The sequence below is a fragment of the Astatotilapia calliptera genome, chromosome 3, assembly GCF_964374335.1.
Source record: "Astatotilapia calliptera chromosome 3, fAstCal68.1, whole genome shotgun sequence".
Taxonomy (NCBI): domain Eukaryota; kingdom Metazoa; phylum Chordata; class Actinopteri; order Cichliformes; family Cichlidae; genus Astatotilapia; species Astatotilapia calliptera.
This window is the reverse complement of record NC_137424.1, coordinates 44,013,292-44,033,063: the sequence shown is the minus strand read 5'-3', so window position 1 is coordinate 44,033,063 and position 19,772 is coordinate 44,013,292. Positions and strand designations below refer to the sequence as shown.

At 42.6% G+C, this 19,772-nt stretch overlaps 1 protein-coding gene across 3 annotated transcripts in view; it reads right to left on the bottom strand.

The window, feature by feature from the left end:
* Nucleotides 1–19,772, bottom strand: part of svep1 (sushi, von Willebrand factor type A, EGF and pentraxin domain containing 1) — a 114,946-nt gene that overhangs the window by 24,665 nt on the left and 70,509 nt on the right. For all 3 annotated transcript variants that reach the window (XM_026154511.2, XM_080298423.1, XM_080298422.1), the window contains 14 exons: nucleotides 17,124–17,303; nucleotides 14,120–14,314; nucleotides 8,885–9,003; nucleotides 8,393–8,522; nucleotides 7,140–7,247; nucleotides 3,599–3,730; nucleotides 3,168–3,359; nucleotides 2,591–2,712; nucleotides 2,400–2,505; nucleotides 2,099–2,302; nucleotides 1,605–1,838; nucleotides 1,334–1,495; nucleotides 1,042–1,203; nucleotides 428–589 (listed from right to left, as the gene is read on the bottom strand). In XM_026154511.2, coding sequence (XP_026010296.2) covers nucleotides 428–589; nucleotides 1,042–1,203; nucleotides 1,334–1,495; nucleotides 1,605–1,838; nucleotides 2,099–2,302; nucleotides 2,400–2,505; nucleotides 2,591–2,712; nucleotides 3,168–3,359; nucleotides 3,599–3,730; nucleotides 7,140–7,247; nucleotides 8,393–8,522; nucleotides 8,885–9,003; nucleotides 14,120–14,314; nucleotides 17,124–17,303 — 2,208 coding nt within the window. The remainder of the gene's footprint in view (nucleotides 1–427; nucleotides 590–1,041; nucleotides 1,204–1,333; nucleotides 1,496–1,604; nucleotides 1,839–2,098; nucleotides 2,303–2,399; nucleotides 2,506–2,590; nucleotides 2,713–3,167; nucleotides 3,360–3,598; nucleotides 3,731–7,139; nucleotides 7,248–8,392; nucleotides 8,523–8,884; nucleotides 9,004–14,119; nucleotides 14,315–17,123; nucleotides 17,304–19,772) is intronic.

The following is a 19,772-nucleotide window of genomic DNA, read 5'->3' as shown; positions in this document are numbered from 1 at the left end:
AAGTCACATTAACGAGTCGTGAACGGGTGTTTTAAAAGTCACATTAATGCTAATGAAATTCACAGGAGGGGTGGGGGGCTTCTATAATTATTAATCAATGCAAAATCTGGTCCAAATGAACTGTAGCTACCTATTAAACCTTGCTTTGTATTGTATGGGACTATAGGAGAACTGTATTACTTTGTGCATGTTGCCTCCTGCAGTTACTGTATCACACTCCAAACCTACTTAACAGTGGTGCAAGAAGTTCCAATCCCCTGCTGAGCAGAAGATTTCAATATATATAAAAAAACAACAACTTCAATCCAACCTCAATGTTTTTATCAGGTCCCAAAATAAAATATTATCAAATCAGGACTGGAGTGTTTGTATCAGAGTGTTGCGTGAATATTGCACCCAGACAAGACTAGCAGTCGTGCACACTTACTGGAACAGTGCTGTATGGTGGTGGCCCCTGTGATTGTGGTGGTCCCATAGAAGGGACAGGAGAGGCAGTAAGAGCGGCCATGTTCAGGCTGGTAGTAATCTCTGGGACAGGGGTAACAGGGAACCAGACCGGTGCGGGAGAAATGACCTGCTGAACAGGGGACTGTCCAAGAGAGCCCATAAATCGAAAGAGGGGCGCAGGAAAAAATAGAAAAAGAAACATTCGAGGATTAGAGGAGCAGGTGAAGTGGCAGGATCACCCAAAAACATTTGAAACAAGCAGCATTTGCTGGTTGGAAAACACCTAACAGCTCCAAGTCTGAAAGGTTGTAGATTATTTATGTATTTTAACTTGGAAACCTGGGAACAAAACTTTTGAGTTTCTAGATTATTCCATCCAACTTTAAAGGGCAACTATCTAATTTTTCCAAGTAGGAATTAACTTTTTTGATATAATGGGACATCAGTGCCAAATTCCAACAAATATGTTTTTGATTAGAAGCTGGGAAAATATTGGTTTTCTTCTCAGGAATGATTAGGTCTCACCAGAGTGGAAATAAATTAAGTTAGCAAGACATTAGGGTAGTGTACTTTATGCCTGTCAAACTATATCACCTCCACACTCTGTCTCGTCCACGGCTCCTCTGGTGACTGTGGAAGTCTCATCGGGACAGACCTCACACTTTCTGGCTCCAAAAGAAGGCTGGAAGTGACCCAGGGGGCATGACTCACAGATCTCCAACCCATTTCGAGAGTGACTACCAGGCTTACACTGCCCTGAAAATAAATGAATATCACCACGTCACCAGCCAAATGAAACAGAAAAAAAATCCCATATATGAAAAATAACATTTAAATCTGAGCACAAAAAGACAGACGTCTTTCTGTTCATGTGCATGTTTTGTACCTTTGCACTCAGCGATGCTGCGGGAGTGCAGGTAGGCTGTGGAGGTTCCTTCAGGACAGGACTTACACTCCAGCTGACCCTCCTGGTCCTGGTAGGAACCCAGCCAGCAACTCTCACACTCATTATATTCAAGAGAAAAGTAGGTTCCCACTGGACATTGGACTGAAAGAGCATTCACAGTTAGAGGCTAGGAAAAGCAATACCGCAATGTGCTTTCATACTCTTATGAAGGGAACCCTGAGGTTAGGTGGGTGCACCTTCCTATACTCACCACACATCCTGCCTTTGAGGACTGAGCCCGGCCTGCAGAAGAGAGACGCCCTCTTGCTTTCCAGTGATTTGGGATCTGCTATAATCATCTCTGAAGACAAGTGGAAATTGGACAGCGGCTGCTTGGACAGTGTTCTCTTCAGTCTATTGGTAAGTTGCTCCAGCATCCGCAGGAGCCTCTTCTGATTGGCCACTTCAATTGAGTCGTTCCTCGACAGGGGCAAAGGGATGCTTGCTGGGAGAATGGCCAAAGTTTAAACGACTGAAACATAGGCGTGTCTGAGAGCAAGAAAATGCTGCACTAGAAAGATTATAGACATGCTAAGCTTCAAGCTTTTTGAGCTATTGTACGTTGTTCTTCGAAAATAAATAAACACATGATTCTCGCTCTGTTTTTGCTTGTGGCAACATTAATGTGCAGCCTTTAAAAAGCTTTTGACAGTCAGCAGTAGCAGCGTAGCAACTCAGACATTTGAGATCTCTTAGACATTCTACCTGTGATGTTGAAGTAGATCTGGATCTTGTGGTCTTTAGTCGGGCCTTTGATCTTTCTGTGCCTCTTGGTGCGGTGGTGAAGTTGCATGCTGCCGTCTTGGTTCTGGGTGGGGAGCTGCCGGGTGCTTGTGGCAAAGCCAGATTCAAAGTAGGCATAGTCCTGGGAGCCCTGAGTGCCCCAGTTGTCCCCCCAACCTCCTGGTACTAAAGGGTGTAAAACAAGAAGAGAGAAGATGATCGTGAAAATGTTTAATTTAAGACATAAGTGTTATATTCGGGGATTTTTGCCAGGTAATCCTACCAATAGAAAATCCATTCTCATAGTCGTAATTGTACTCCAGACAGTGTCCCTGTGACATCACCTCCAGCTTGCAGGTGACATCGTCATTGCCACAAATTTTAGGCAGCTGTAAGACAAACCACAAAATGCAACATGTATTCAAGAGTTGGTTCACAGCTTATCCATGTGTTTGCAGAGATAGAAGTCCTCACCATGCCTCCCAGTTTGCTGTTGAACTCTCCAGTAAATGACTTGACGAGGTCCACGTCGTCACAGCGAGATGCTTTAAAGAGCATCTCGAAGGGCTTAAACCCGTTGTTGGCTATACGGTTCACTGGAGAGGACATAAAGGACACTTCAGTCAGCACTACTATGGTAAAAAAAAAAAAAGGTTATTTGCACTGGAGAAAACCTGTAGAGAACAGAGCGTGCACCAGTGGTATCAGATGTGACACTGATTAAGTCAAATACACAATAAAAAGGAGGGTCAGAGGTGGAGGGGGGTTGCAAAGAGGCTTGCAGCTGCTGTAGCCAGGTTAAAACAGCTTAAACAGAGCACCCTGTATGTATCTATGTATGACATATATGTATGTAGGTAAGAGGCCTGTATTTTCTTGCTGATTTTCATGGTCAAGTTGTGTTTTATTTATAGAATGTTTTGTTTTGGCGGTGGCACACTGATGTTCTCTACCTCCTAAAGAAGAAAAATTCTTCTTCTGAAACTGAAAATAAACAGTGAGGCATACAGCATGTATGTATAAACATATATATATATTCTGCCACACTAACATGAACAGTCTGGTCTGTCTGGAGAGTAGGCTGGCTCCCAGATGCCGTTGTAGGCACAGAAGTAGCTGTGGACAGCATCCTGAGTGAGGCTATAGCCGTCTTTACAGTGGAGAGTACAGTTGACTCCTTCCTCCTCTTCAGAACAGATGAACTCTCCATTCACTGGGACGTACGGCTGGTCACACGTTGTCCCTGAGCAAATACACATAATGCACTTCCATGGTTTTCTCAAGTCGGAGCTCAGTGTCTGATTACCTTCATGCATGACTGCACAATGAAACTGAAAAATTCAGGCACTGCAAAAGGACACTGACACTGGTGTTTTGTTTTATTTACTGTGTATTTCATTCTCATCACACAAGATAAAAAAAAGAGAGAAAGGGTTCCTTGGGGTGCAGGTACGTCACTGAGATGCAGGGGTGCTCTTATACCTTGGACAGTTACTGTGAGGTTGCATGTGCGGCTGTTTCCTGCTGCATCAGTAGCGGTGTACTGCACCACAGTCTCTCCTACTGGAAACAGAGAGCCTGGACTGTGGCGACTGGTTACTGTGAGGCGACCGCCTGAAAGACAGACAGAGAGATGATTATTTCATTTCTGCTGACCCTTCCTGGTGATCTTGTTGTGAAAAAGCATAATCATATGGACTGTACAAAGAAGTAGTATTAGGTGGGTTAAAGCATCCTGTGAGTGTGAGACAGAAACTGCTGTTTTCAGAAAATGTGCCAGCTACCCAACTATTCATCAGTAAACTATAACCAAATACAAAAATAACATTTCTGTATCTGCATTTTTATGCTTGAATGATTCTCAGGTCAGGGTCAAGTGGCTTCAATATCAAAAATCTGAATTTTTTGCTACAAGGTCCGAGCTGAAAATTAGTGGAAAGCAGCCAATGTTCAAAGATCAAGAATGGTCCGAGAAACATTTAACGTTACAGACTTGTGCACATTACTGCACATTATGAAGAAGTCAATGTAAAATAACAGTTTGATGTGAGGGTTAACATGGAGCATCTTTTGGGGCTTTTAAACTGATTAAAATCAGAACATAGCGCTGCACGCAAATGTATCCATGATTTAATATTTTTGGTCTAACAGTGTTTTCTATTTTCCCCCTTTACACCTGCTGTTGGGAACTTATTTTTCCAAGTTTAAAAGTCTTCATCTCTAATCCGAAGTTACTCTGGTTTTCCTGCAGAGGGCACTCTAAGCCTTAGTTTATATTCCAGGACTAAATGAGTCACTCCTATGAACCATAGCTGTTATGTTAAACATAGGAATAATGTGTCTGGGCATCGCGTGGCAGCAGAAAAAAAAAGAATCCAGGTCTGGGAATTGAAAAGGAAACTTAAGAAAGTGACGGATAGAGCACTGGGAGAGGCTGCTGTGATGAGCGGAGTGTATGAGTGTGTTGGTGTTTAGGCTGACACACAGGTTGTGGACAAAGAACAATGAAACATCTGCACCAAGTGTGAGAGACACAGACGGGATTAAGGAGGAGGGAAAAGTGAGGGATCAACCTTTCGTTTAACTCTGATCCATCTCCTGTATTAACAGTAGCACCGCCGTTCCAACAGGGCTGACACATGTCTGGCCTGCTGGAGTCTCCCCTTATATTTAGCCCAAGTGTGTGTGTTTGTATGTGCGTGTCTCCAGAGTCATGACTATATATAGAGCTGGCATCAGGGTGTGGGCCTGGAAAAACAAAACACTGACGTCGAAGCAGCCCCAGGCTGACGTCGTGTGGACCTGAAGCAGCCGCAGTAGCCTGTTATTACAGTGTGTGTGTGTGTTTGATGGGGGTGCACCTCTGCAGGCAGGTGGGGAATGATCACTTTGGGGCTTTGGTGAGCGAGATGTTAATTTTGGCGCCTGTGTTTGGGTCTGAATTTGTGAACACACACACTCACACACACACGTAATCACTGTTAGTGTTATTTATGTACAGAGTCGGTGCATTACATGAGCCCGGCTGCGGGCTGGAGCCCGAAGAAGTCTGGTTTGTTGTCTGTCACCACCCCAGCTGTTTGGGTACAGTCGGAGCGCCAGGACAAATTCACCCGGCTCTACGGTATTTAGTCTATCTGGCAAAGCGACCTTCATACAAACTTTTATAGCATTCAGATTTGGTTGTGTATTGAGTCCTGGAGTTGCCAGTTACAGCTTTATTGCCTGTCAAAACACCCTTGAAGAACGTTTCAATGTTGAATTTATTGCTCTGTGGCCCCGTTTTAGCTTTTTAGAAACACGGCTGCAAAAAAAAGTTTGATAAAGAGCAGACTCAACGTGCCTTTTTCATTTCAGCAAGTTATTAAATCACAAATTCACAAAATACATAACATGTTGAAGATGAAGCCCTGCATTCAAATAATTCTGTCCTCTGTAATCATCGCAGTACATGTTTAATTTATCTCATCCTTCACTATATTATTCTGAATTAAAAAGAAAAAAAAGTTAATCCAAAGTGAAGCCTGAAGACATATTTGCAAATTAAGTCTAAGTCAGGAAATTCGCACATTAACCAGTAAAAAGAAGTACCTGCCTGTACTTTCGACTCACTTCATCTTCCCAGTAAGCCCACTAAGCACCGTCACTGCTACTGTACGAACTATTCTGCCTTCCCTCTCTCTTAGGTTAAGATGTCTGTTTATTTCTGTGGCTCCTGGTTTTTGGTTTTCCACAAAAGGGGATAGAAAACTGGCTCCTGAAACCTCATAGCCTTTTCTCAAGGTTGCCCTTCCTTAAAAACGGCTTCATGACACCCACAATTCGACTGAGACCATTTCTGATGAGGCTTCAGTGAACAGTAGATGGATCAACTGAAGGTCCAGATGTGCCTGTCAGATCCTGGGTCAGGTTTTTACTGAAATTCTTCCTATTTCCTATAGTTCACCTGCTGTGGATAATTTATTTTAGGCCTGACACTTTTCAGTTTCGAGAAAACCCCCCGAAAAGCTCAGATGTTTTTCTTTATAAAATAGCCAAAAATAACAAAACTCTTCTGTTAACTAATGTAATTAAGAATCTTTGCCTAGCTATGTGCAAACCAATCATGCTTACGTGCATACTTTCCCCCTAAAGAGTCATTCTGAGCCAAGGAAAACCCCACACATCCCAGTATAATATTTATATTTACGTAATTGGGCTCTCTGTCTCTACTTTTTGCACTTGTGTAAATGTTCAAGGTCATATTTATGCAAAAATACAGAACATTTTTCTTGCAATCGTATTCCATAATGTTTTCTAGGTTTACATTTACACTGTCTTAGAGAGGAATCGGTTAAGAGCAGCTCCATGAAATGTGAGTGATTAGTCTCGAGTCACCACAGAACCACAATCACCGCACAACTTTACTTTTTTTATGCCAATGAACAACACTTCTAAGAACTGTCACTTAGGTGAAGTCCTTATGCTGTAAATTAAACAGATATTTTTCTAGTGGGTGTACTGCTAGAGCGTCAGCTTCACCTAGACAGTGATTAATGTCTTAACATAACAACTGCAATCACTCTGATTAAAAAAAACCAAAAAACCCACAAACATAATGAACTGACAGTCCAAAGCATTTGACTCGAGTACTGCATTTGCTCGCACAATTATCCAGACTGTGTGAAAAATGGGTGGAATGAGCACGCATTCCCACAGAAGAACTTTTTTCATAGCAATAACACCTGCTTCTCTCCACTGCCTCCATCTGTTTTCGCATTAATGATATTCGCAGACGCTGTAACAGCTTCATCTGTCCGCTAGGCCCGTTCTCTTTCTAAACACAGACGCGCTAATGAGGCGTCCATGCACCCACTTACAGTTGGTCCTCTATGTCCAGTGTCCTTCACCGTTATTCGCAGAACCTTCTTTTTCCAATCTCCCAGAGGAAAAGATCCTGTTTAGCCATCATCGACTGAGACAGTGGGTGGAGCAGAGTGGAACAGAAGAATAAACGGTCTAAAGAAGGAGCGACCAGACATACCTGAGTTGTCGGAAAACTGCGGGACTTCCCAGTCCACCGCCGTCTCTGCGTTCGTGGCCTGGATCGCGGGCGGTGACCTGCACCTGTCGATGACCGGGGGCTCCGTATCTGGAGGCAGACAGAAAGTAAGCGCACAGACAGAGAAAACTTGTTAAAGTCACATTTCTGAACGCCAGTCACTATAAATAGACTAAATCAGGCCGCAAACTCAATAATATTTAGGTACAAAGGCATTTATAGCAAACAAAGAGCTGAACAGACGATAAAGTGAGGAAAAAAAAACGTTGGGGAGCCGAGTGCGACTCTGTCATCTGACTTTCTCGATGCAGCAGCAGCAGAGAGTGTCAGAGGGCACGAGTTGAACACATGTCTCTAATAAAAAACCCACAACTTTCCACCAACATAATAACATATGGAAATGTTCACAGCTACCATGCTTGGGGTTTTTCCCCCGACTGCAGTGATTACTGGGTGGCTGACATGGGACACCCCTGTTATTCACTCTCAACAGCAAACAGTGTTTGGCACCTGCTGGAGCAGAACTTACTGCTAAGTTAGTCAATTAAAATCTCTGAAAGTGCTTCGGTGAAATCACTGAAACAAACTGCAGCAATCCAGTAACAAACTGGCGGTAAAGTGTCCCCACTGAGAGGTGACGAGTTTGGACCTTAAAAGACACTCACTGTCTTTACCCTTTTTACAAACTACGTCCCACTGTATCAGCATATTTATCCACTAATTATCCATCTTTCTTCTTCCACTTATCTCACTCAGAGTCATCTGGGAACTTGAGCCTTTTCCAACTTTATGGAGTCACAACTTAGGGACCCTCTAATGCGTTTACTATCAGGTCATATGTCAGCCCGCCCACTTCATGTTGCCAGTAGTTATTTCGTCCATAGTTGCTTGAAGTTGCCAATCATATTCACTTTTTATAGACAACCATTCACACCTACAGCACGACCAGTTTACAATCACCAGTTAAACTAACACACATGTATTTGGACTGCGGGAGGAAGTCTGAGTACCCGGAGACAACCACACGAGCACGGAGCATGCAAACTCTGCTTACTAAAAAAAGGCACTTTTTATCATTTATTTGATTCTGTATAGGACAGGAGCAGTTGTCCAAACACAACATAAACGCTGTGTGACCGAATTCTCTGCCCCCCCCTCGCTCTCTGTAATCTGCCACAGGCCACATGCAGCATCCATTGTTTGGTTTTATGTGGTCCCCAGAAGGATGAGCTCACCGATGACGGTGACTGTAAAGGAGCAGTTGGCCTGATTTCCAGAGCGGTCTGTAGCAAAGTATGTGATGGTTTCCTTGCCAATGGGGAAAAGCTGTGGAAGACTATAGACTGGCTTCGCCTGGACCACCACCTGGAGGAGTGAGAGACAACAAAATGTGAAGAAGAAGAGAGTCAAACTGCTTTCAAAGCAGGAAGCTGAAAGCTGAATAAATTAGAAGAGATTTACTTTTGTGCAAATTAATTGAGAATTTTACAAAACAGCCATGTAATCTATCCTACCACATAAAGTAAACCACAGAATGTCACATGCCATGTATGCAATAAATACTGTACTTTAGCTCATGCTTGTGCCCTCTTATCATATGTTACAGGTTTATTGTGGATACAACAAACTTTTGATACCAAGGGCGGGAAACCATTACCCCATAATTATCAAGCTATTCTAGAATTAAGTAGCATCTAATTTGACTGTTTTTTACTCAAATATCTAACCTCTTCTTTAGAGTTGTCCGTGGCATTTGGGACGTTCCAGCTGACGATGGTCGTGCCGCGGCGCTCAACTGTCCCTGCAACAATGTTGTCGGGGCACTGTAGCCACGGTGGCTCAGTATCTAACAAGACAGAGGGACAAAAAAGGTGGAGAAGAAGAAGAGAATGAAATTGGATTCAACTATTGCAGATGTTCCTTCATCATAACCCGCAGACATTGACCTCAACCTGCTCCTCATTATCGCTGATAGAGCAGGCGTGTGATGTCATATTGCCCCCAACAGCTTAAAACATAACAAGGCAGTTTGTCATTGTTGATAAGCAATCAAAGAGAGAGTGAGACAACACCACTGCTCGTGCTCCAGCACCACTAGACCTCGCTCTTAGATTCTGTGCAGTCCAAGTAAAGACACGGAATAAAAAGCACTCTTTCTTGCTTTTACTCCAGCTCAACACTCCCTTCGTCACTCCCAGCACATCAACATGCATCAAGCTCAAATGAAATCGCTGTTAGTTCTTTGTTAGAGGTATTGCAGTCTAGAGGTATTGATTGATAATAACAGTGGTATCTAAATATGAACGTTTCACCTCCTCGAACTGCCTGATTAAGACTCCAGCCTACTGACAACTACCTGCACCTGCAAAACACTGTTATCCTGTTACTTACACTTCAACGTCCACCAACATACCTGCTACTGACCCCAAATACGTACAATTTTTAAGTAAATTGGCTAAAGGTGCTGTTGACATGAAATTCTTACCAGATGTTTGTGATTAGGTACAATAGTATGACCACCAGGTCCTCCATTTGCTACCACAACAGCCCTGACCTGTCGAGGTATGGACTCCACTAGACTGCTGAAGGTGTGCTGTAGTATCTGGCACCAAGATGTTACCAGCATATCCTTTAAGTCCTGTAAGTTGTGAGGTGGATCGAACGTGTTTGTCCAGCCCATCCCACAGATGCTTGGTTGGGCTGAGATCTAAGGAATTTGGAGGCCAAGCCAACACCTCAAACTTGTTGTGCTCCTCAAAACGTTTCTGAACCATTTTTGCTTTGTGGCAGGACAGATGATCCTGCTGAAAGAGCCATCAAGGAGTACTGTTTCTATGGAAGGATGTGCATGGTCTGCAACAATGCTTCATCATTAGACTAGATCTTCTCCCATTCTTCTATGGTCTGGTTCTGATGCTCTGTGTATTCTGACACCTGTCAATTTGAACCACATTGAACAATTCCAGCTATGTGAGCTACAGTAGCTCGTCTGCTGGATCAGACCACACGGGCCAGCCTTTACTCAATGTAAACCAATGAGCCTTGGCTGCACATGATCCTGGCACAGGTTTACCACTGTTCCTCCCTTGGAACACTTCTGTTGCTGATCAGTGCCGACCAGGAACACCCCAGAGAGATGCCGTTTTGTAGATGCTCTGAACCAGTTATCTAGCCATCACAATTTGGTCTTTGCAAAACTCAATCAAACCCTTACGGTTGCCCTTTTTTCCTGCTTCTAACACATCAACTTCGACAACAAAATGTACACTTGCCCCCTAATATATATCACTAACAGGTGCCATGATGGAGAGATAATCAGTGTTATTCACTTCACCTGTTGGTATTTATTCCAACATATTTGCACCGCTGCACCTATAAATACAAATATGCCACACATATTGTCTATTCGGTTATGTAAATTGAGAACAAAGAAAGCCCAATTCTTTGTTTGTATGCTACACATACGTGGCCAATGAAGCTGATTCTGATCATGAATCCTGTAGCAGTAATCTGATATTGTGACAGAGTGAATTGCTTATATGTTTTTACAACTCTATGAAGAGAGCCAAGGAAAAAAAAGTATGTTTTTGTTTAGCACTCTAAGCTCGTATGATTTGTTGTTTATGTGAGTATTGTAGCACTCTCCAAACACCTCATAGTGCAGAGGTAGATAAAAGTCAGAAAGGCTTTGAACAAAACCAGCTTTTGGTTATAAAAGTTAACTAAATCAATAAAGAAAATTTCCAACTGCTGGCCAATTCTTTTTGTTTTCTCTACTCAATCTGTTTGTACTTTGATTGTTTGAAGGGAAAAAAAGACAATTCCAAGATAATTATAGCCCTCTCTGAGCAAATTAGCTAGAGTTATGTTGGTTTGTAAATCCACTGGTAAAAAGCAGCTCCAGCAGCCTGGACGACTACTTGTGAAGACAGTGCCACACAACTACGACTCAAATGTCTGTGCCACATAGAGCTGGTGTTTGCTAAGGTTCAATAATTTATCAAAAATAAATAAACCTCATATCAAGTGTCTGTCAAACATTTGACAAACCTAGCTTTTAAAAGCTATCTGCACAAAGTTCAACGCTTTTACTTCGATTATAATAGTCTTTTCCCTTAGATAATGCACAAAACCTCTCATTGTTCCAGCAGGAAACAGCTAGGCACTGTCAGGACGAAGTTTAGCTTTATTTGGAAAAAACCTTCAGCAGTCCACCTGCTTGGCTGTCGGAGCCACCGTGACCCTTGCATGAAACATTTTCTTCCTTTGTCTCATTCTCCATACAGCATGGTGTAATAATGAGAAGCCAGCACAGTTCAGCTGAACGCAGTTCAAGCCTGCAGGAAACAAGCTCAGCCTCCAAGAGCTGATTTCTCCCATCGATCGGCGGTGGTCATGCCTGTTGCGTTATGCAACAGAGCTGCTCCCATCTGGACCCGATGACCCATCCACTTAGGCATCCGTCTCCGTTAAACACTAACACACTTGAGCTCAGATCGAATCCTTTCATCTTTATAACAAGGGAAACATATTTCACTCTGGGTGTCATCAACATGAAGTGAGGGGAGGGGAAGGCCAGAAGCTTTAGTCGAACACTCTCATCTTTGTGACAACTTTTCTCGCGCTCGTTATGTGCCGCCCATATTGCAGCTCTCCTTCTTGATTCTTTCCAGCTAATTTACATTTTCTTTTTTTTTTATATCTTTTTTCTCCTCCCTCCAGCCCATTTGTGTCTGACAGTATCAGAAAAACTCATCTTCTCTCTGCCATGTAATTTTAAAACACCTACAGATGACTCATCTTCCCCTCTCACCTCCCCGTCCGCCTTACCTCTCCCCTCGTTTTCATCTTTATGGCACCTCTTCCTCTCCTTAATGACACAAGTTCCTTCATTAGCAAACTTTCTCCATGAGGAAATGAGGGTACTGAGGACATTTGGGGTGGGGTGGGGGGACAGAGAGCAGTTCTGCACCACCTGTTTCACCTGCAAGGCATCTGGAGTACTGCAGTCTGTTATAATGATCTCCAGAGCCCAGTCTGAGCTGAGGGGATAGACTCGAAAGCTCGGACACAGTATGGTTTGAGTTAGTGACCCGAGGTCTGCTTTAAGGGGGGGAGATTAGCTTCATACTCGCCTTTGGAAGAGCAGAGAAAAAATAACAGAATGGAAAAATTCTCACTCCAAGTTTCCTCTTGTTTTTCTTTTCATATCATCCTCTTTCTCCATTTATTCTCTATCTTCATGTTTCACTCTTAACAGCACTTCTATTTCTGAACTGCAAATACAGCTCCCTGTTAAAAGCTCCCACCCATTCATGCCATATAAAATCAACTTTTGACCGCATTTATCACATACGACACGCAAAACTACTAAAAAAAGGTTGGCAGTCAGATGCGGCAGTGATTTCAAGTCAAGTTTCTAATAATGCTGTATCTTGTTTTTCACAGGAATGAAATGGTCTTAAACAGAAATCTTAATCATGAGGCCTCGGGGGTGTTTGTGTATTACTCAGTATTGGAGGGAGAAATGCAAAGTGCTTTCCTCTTCTTCCCAACTTTATGGCTAAATAATCACCTGCTAATTTTAACCACACACAAAATGACAAAATGGATCCCCATAGTTCTGCTACCCTAGCAATGAAGCTTATTTCAGCTCCCATATTCACAAAGGGTCATCACAGCAGATGGCTTTGCATATTTGATTCGGCAAATGTTTATGCCAGATTCCCATCCTGACATAACTAGGAACCTTAGCTTATTTAAATCTGGGCAATCTCACCTTCAAGGTCTTCTCTTTGTGTGCCTCTGGACTGCTTCCAGCTTAGCTTCAAGGGATTTCTGTTCTGACAAATTGCAATTTGGCATCTGGGATTTTATCTTTGCAGAGTTAGCAACAAGTAACTTCTCTGTCAAACTGCCTGAAGTTTCACTGGTTATGATAGCTGGGTCTAGACCTACAATACAATTTCTTCAGGGAAAAAACAACTGAAGCTGTCTATCTATAATGCAGGAATTCTTCAACCACAGAAATACACTCTTCAGTTCTCACCTGCCCTTCTCATCATATCATTTGACAGCAGGAGATCCTGCAAGAATCAGGAATGCACAAGTGATCCAAGCAGGAATCACAAACAGTTAAAGTGGTACAAAAGTGATAACTCTGAAGCATACATAGGCTAAATTTAAATCAGATGTGTTTTTTTACATTTTAATTGGCAGAGATGCAGAACTTTTTGACCACACTTTGGTGTACCGACGTGATCCTTCTGCATCTTAGAAAGACAGGAAATGTCTGTATTTTCAAAACGACTCCTTTACATAGTCAGGTCTATAAGTATCTGGATGTCGCCTCCATTTTTCACACCTCATTGAGAGTTCTAGTGAAGTAGGAATCTAAGTTTATTATGTGCTTAGATTGTCCTGGATTAATGAGGGAGCAGACCTAACCTGGCCAATTGTCCAATTACTTTTTAGCCTGTGAAAATGGGGGACTGTGTATAAAAAAATCCTTAAAAAGAACAAATCCAAAACAAACACTTTTTTTTAAGCCCTAAAGTCTGCACGTCAATCGCATCTTGATTGTTTGATATCTTGACTGCACTGTGGTGGCAAAATTCCAAAAATACTTCTGGACCTGAGCATACAGGCCCTTCTTCTACTCCAAAGTCATGTGGAGAAACAAAATGATCAAACCTAACTGTAAACTCCATCATTCAGCCTCCAGAGCTTCAAGCAGAGGGGTCTTGGCCTCTGTATTTTTTACTTCCTTGTTACAACTGTAGAGACAATTTACAGCCACTGCAGCTTTGACCGCTGCCCTGACCGTAGTCCTGCAGAAAGGAAAGATAGATTCCCTCTTTAGGAAAAGACACACACACACACACACACACACACACACACACACGCACGCACACACACACACACACACACACACACACACACACGCACACACACACAGTTACCTGTGCAGACAGCTTTATAGACATTGGCTGTCCAGTTCCCGGAGCTCAGGCACACCGCCTTCCTGTTCCCCTGGAGACTGTAACCTGGACGACAGTTGAGGAGGCAAAAAAAGCCTGGAGACACTGCTCTTCTCCCACAAGCAGGAGGGGACAGAAAGATGTTCTTCAGAGTCACGATGGGAGGGCAACGCACCTCTGGGTGGGAAAGATCAAGAGACAGATTATCAATCTGTCTCTTGTTTGTTATTAAAAGTAGCTGAAAAGATTTCCTTATAAAGATAAAACTGGGAAAACACTGAACAAAAGAGTGGAAAAAAAAATAGAGTTGGAAGATCTCGACCGTGTTTCCTGTGTGTTAACCGAATGTGATAAAATCTTCCTCTGAGCTGGCTCCACCATAAACGGCAACAATAAAGCTATTCTCGGCCGCTGTGTATCAAAAACTGGCACAGAAACGACAAACATTTGGTCGGAAATCAACTTAAGAAAGCGCTGACCGCAGGGCTCGTACACAGGAGGCCTTTCAAGCATTTCTGGAGGCCAGTGTGGCTTTTTTCTTGATGACGGATAGATCGTTTTCATTCTCTCCCTCGCCAAATCTCAGTTTCATTGGCTCTAGCTGTAGCTGCTTTGCAGGGAAAGCTCACTCCGAGGGATATTCGACATCGGGGATTACAATCGGATGAAAAAAAAAAAATCTATCTCAGCATCCTCTCAGGGCAGCCGAGCTGATCCTCTTTCACCACAGAGCAAGCAAACACAGAAACAAACCAACGGCAGCCCGCAGAGTCCTCTTAGTTGTGCTAAAGTCTGCAGGAAAATGCAGAGGTGGCCAAACAAACAAGCAGCGGCTCACTCAGTGCAGAGATTGGAGTTATTGATAAAGGAATGGAGAGAGTTTTTTGGTAGCAGATGGCTCAGGCGTTTTTAAATAGTGCATCTAGCTGGTTGGTTGGAAGTGAGTCAGCACCGGCCGGAGATTTGTGGCTAAACGCTCTCACACTGTCCCTTTTTTGTGTGTTCGTGTGCATGACCTGGGTGCTCTCTGTGGTGGGCACTAGTGTGTGCGACTATTTTGACTTAACTATCAGTTTTGGAGTGTGTGGGTAATTTTGTGTTGTGTATATGTGGTAACTGTAGCTTTGCTGTGAGAAAGCAGATGTGTCTTGTGCCATGGCGGGTCTCTGCACAAACACGCCCCATATGTTTAACCGCTGTATATGCGTGTTTACATACGCTTGTAAACTACACCGTTTTTTCATAGGAACCCAGATCGGGGCCATTTGTTTGATAGATTGTCTTTGTGTTTTTTCAGCCAGACACGTTTCAGTAAGCAGAAGCAAAACAAATCATGCGAGCGCTCAGTTGAATGATAGTCATGCTGCAAGACATATTTACTGTCAGAGAGGACTGCTGTGTATCTGAGTGAAAGCAAGGCTGGGAAGATTTATTATGGAAAACAATGCTAATTCAATAACTGCATGAATAAATCGGATTTAACTCCACAGATGAAGGAATACTAAGACTTTGACTGAAGACAAGTCAAGATGTCGCTGTAATAGATGAATTCTCTTGGATACGATGTGACGAGGGTTATTAAACTGGGAATGAATTATTTTTAGCCCAAAATGGGGAAAATACAGAATGTGCCACTTTGTTAAAGTCCTGGAATAAAACAGTTTGGTGCCAAAAACAAAACCACACTTGAGCACACAAAAATAACTGAACAGGCAGCAGGTTATGTCTAAGCAGCAACATCCATGGCTGAAAAATTAAGCCAACAAAAAAAGTGCACAAAAAAACAGTTCCTCGTGTGTCCATCACAAATACGCAGGTTTACACCCTGATAATAATACAAATTGACTCTTCGTGGCAGCTGGGGAGGAGTTTAATTTCTATAACTCACCAGCTTAAAATGTAATTAGACCTAAAGTTTACAACTAGCTGTCACCTCAGCTAATCTGAGCGCTTTCAGGCTGTTTGACTTGTAAGTGGTGGATAGAAAAGCCAACACAAGGCCGCTCCTACATGCTGAAGGCTAATGTAGGAACTCGGGTTTGAGTCCATCCCAGACCAATCCCTGCATATCATTTCCAGCACTCTCACGCTACTGTTCAATTAAAGCTAAAAAATCCAAATAATAACTCAAAGAACATAAATCGTACATTTTTAGCTACCTGTAACACGTAGAGCTGATTTAAAAATTGTATTTGTGTTCAAAGCTCTCTATTGTTCAGCTACATGATCTTTTGGCTTCACTTTTTGCCTCCGTTACTTCTCTCGGTGCCCAAATCAATGCTTTAGCTGTTATTGGATTTTGACACTATTTATTTACAAGCCCAGCTCTGATAAAGTTGGGACGATGCGTAAAATAAAAACTGAATGCAAAGAGTTTTATTTCCATTTTAAGATGTGACAACTTTTGATCTTTAGTGTATTTGTATTGTTTGTACTGCCAGTGATTAAAAGTCTTCAAAGATTTACGCTAATGAATATTATTCTGAAATTATTCCACCATTTGTAAACACAGTTCTTTTGAATATTTCCTTCTCTAAGATGTTGTTTGTAATATCCAGTCACATTACTGACCTGTTAACAGTTAACCTAATTATTTGCAAGACTTTTTAAATGGGTTAAAAGTCACTTGATTTCACTGAACCAGACCTCTCGACCACACTTGATAACATTAACAGTATACTGCAAGTTTCAGCTGGAAATGTAGCGCTACAGCACCGAAAAAACAAGATGCTGGCAGATGAATCAGTAAAGCCAAAGGTTCAAAAACTCTCAATGCATCATCACAACCAGCTGTGGGGCATTTTTCTTTTTTTATTCTTGCAGTGAATGTTGGAGTCATGTTTTGTAATCATATGTTGCTTTCAGATATGAGGTTTAGAAAAGCCACTGATATAGCAAATTAAACCCATGACAGCACGAAGCCGAGTTTCTCCATCTTACTAGGATACGGTGTGAGATAGTGGCTGACAGTGGAGTGAAAGCTTACCCACACACCGAGGTTGGGGCCCACTCCATTGGTAGTTTGCCTGGCAGGTGAGTTCGGAGTCTCCCTCTAATCTGTAGCCCCGATCACAGCCCACCTGACACACCACCCTGTAGGAGCCAAAGCTGTTGCTGCAACTCAGGAAGCCGTGCTGGGGCAGGGACAGGTGCGGGCAGGAGCGTACTGCAAAGATAGGAGAAAATAAACAGAAGAACCCAAACCAACAAAACAGAAAAACAAAGTCTGCTTTATTTATTATCATATTCAGCTGGATCTGTATCTTCTGTTGCTTGGGTTTATTTTGCCACTTCTATCTATTTAATTTCCTGTTGAGACACAGAGGGAACAAAAGGTTCAGAAAAATAGGAAGTGTGGCCTCGAATAATGACAAACAGTGACAAACTGTACATTTCAAGATAACTTAAACACAAAATATTTGATTATTTTGTTTGCTGTAACTGTTAAACACCCACAACGTGCAGAGGAGGAGTAAACTGCAGGGGTGTACAGCAGTATGTGTTTGCTATAAACTGTGACCTATGATTTAACCCAAAGTGTGAAAGTCCCGAATGAAATAAACAAAGAAAATCCTGGTGTGTGTGTGTCTGTTCTGAGTTATGCTGAGGTCTAGAAAAGGGTGTGTAGTGTGTTATTTCTCATCACCATCCATAGACAGACAGGCAGTTCAGAGTAGACCCCCCCGTCTCCCCCAGGGCTTAACTAGCTGGGAGGTCCAACAGTATGTGGTAAAGACTAGACTCAGAGTAACACATACAAGCAGACATATGCACACACACATAGGAAACATATACCCAAAGCCACATACTATAAATCTTCAACACACACCCTTTAGTATTCAGTGTCTTGGTATTTGTATGAGTCACGCTGCTGCCGCTGCTGCCTTTCTGTTAAAACTGGCACTTTCCTCATTAATCCTTTGACCTTAGCTCTCTCTTCTCAGCTTTCTTTCCGTTCTGCTTCCTTCCGCGCAATCTTCATCCTCTTTCTTCATCCATGAGCAACCTCTCTTTAATTGAATCCTCCCCTACCTTTCTTCCTCTCAACATCTGGCCTGACAGAAAAGCAGTAGTCTCCCAGTAAACGTTGATTCCTCTTTCAGTCTAAACACATATGATCTCAATCTATGCCGAGAGAGCTTTACGTGCTAACACACACCGACTGTGACTTTTAGGAAACTCAAAGCAAATCAGTACAAGAGATCGAGACACGTCTTACATCTGGATGAAGTGATTTAGGGCTACAGAAATGTTTATAAATGCTGGCGGGCGTCAGAGGCGAGGCGATGCTTTGATTAGGGTTTAATTAAGAATTATATGAGATATGGTGTGGAAGAACCTGCTGCGATCAATCACAAAAGCTTCTGTGTTTCAGTGTCATAACTATGCACCCTGAGTACTGTATGATGAAATATGTAAAGCACGTCAGACACATTTAGCTGCGACTATATCAGAACAGAGCAGCATTATACCACCATGCATTAACACTACAATCAATCAAGAAGCAGACTAATCAAAAAGCCTTAAACGATGAGAAGATCACTACAAAAATCTTTTTAATAGCCCATCTGACTTCGACATTCGACTACTGCCTCACTGTTTACTTTTCTTCTCAGTTTTTGAGATATGATGGGACATTAGGGTGCAGAGAAAAAGCTAGACTAAATACTGGCTGGGTGATATTTAAAATAAATCCACAAACGCACACACAAATGAACGCTGCAAAAAAGTACCATACATATATCATCGTGCCTGCTTTAAACGGGCTTGTGTTTGTAATGGCATGGTGTTATATGTCGGTAATTTATTAAAGGCCTCTCACTTAAAGCTTAATAATATAACGGGAACCTATTACGCTTGCTTCCAGCTGCATATTTTTATTCTTGGACTCTAATAAAAAAGGTCTGCATGAATCACAGTTCTTATGGCGCAGTCACACTAGAGCAAAAATATGACGGCCACCTCTGCGTGACTAGGAGTAAATCGGTGGCTCACCAGTGACGTTGTTACATTTTTGGCTCTCTGAGAATCTTTGCATATAGTTGCAGCAACCAACTGGTTACCCAGAAGCGGTTTGTGGAAACCCTCAAACTCAGGACGGATACTTTTGATAGCAGGGCGATTGCTCAGGTTGTCTGATGGGAGGCAACCTGCCTCCAAACAACTTCACTCTGACTCAAGGGGATTGTCGTCAGTCTGCACCAATGCGCACAACTCGCCTGTGATGCATCTCTTGGTATTGGAGTACTCCAGTCAGCTGGTTGTATTCTGGTCATATTCCTACAGAAAAGGAAAGTTGCTGACCGCCTGCATCAATTTGCAGGTAAAATTGCCTCCCAGTCTGCAGTAACTACGACTCTATTTATGGAGGAATTTCTGGTTTCGATCTGTAAGCTTCAGTTTTAGAGTTGATGTGATCTGTTAGGATTTCTGTGTATGTAGATCAGTTCTGGTGATTCTAAATTGCCCATAGACGAGTAGTCCAGGTGTACCCTGCCTCTCGCCCTGTGGCAGCTAGGATAGGCTTCATCCCCACCTCAACCCTGAACTGGATAAGAGGAAGAAAATGAATGATGGCTGGACGACCAAAACTGTGAAACTGAATATCTGATCCCTGAACTTTTGGTTCACAGAC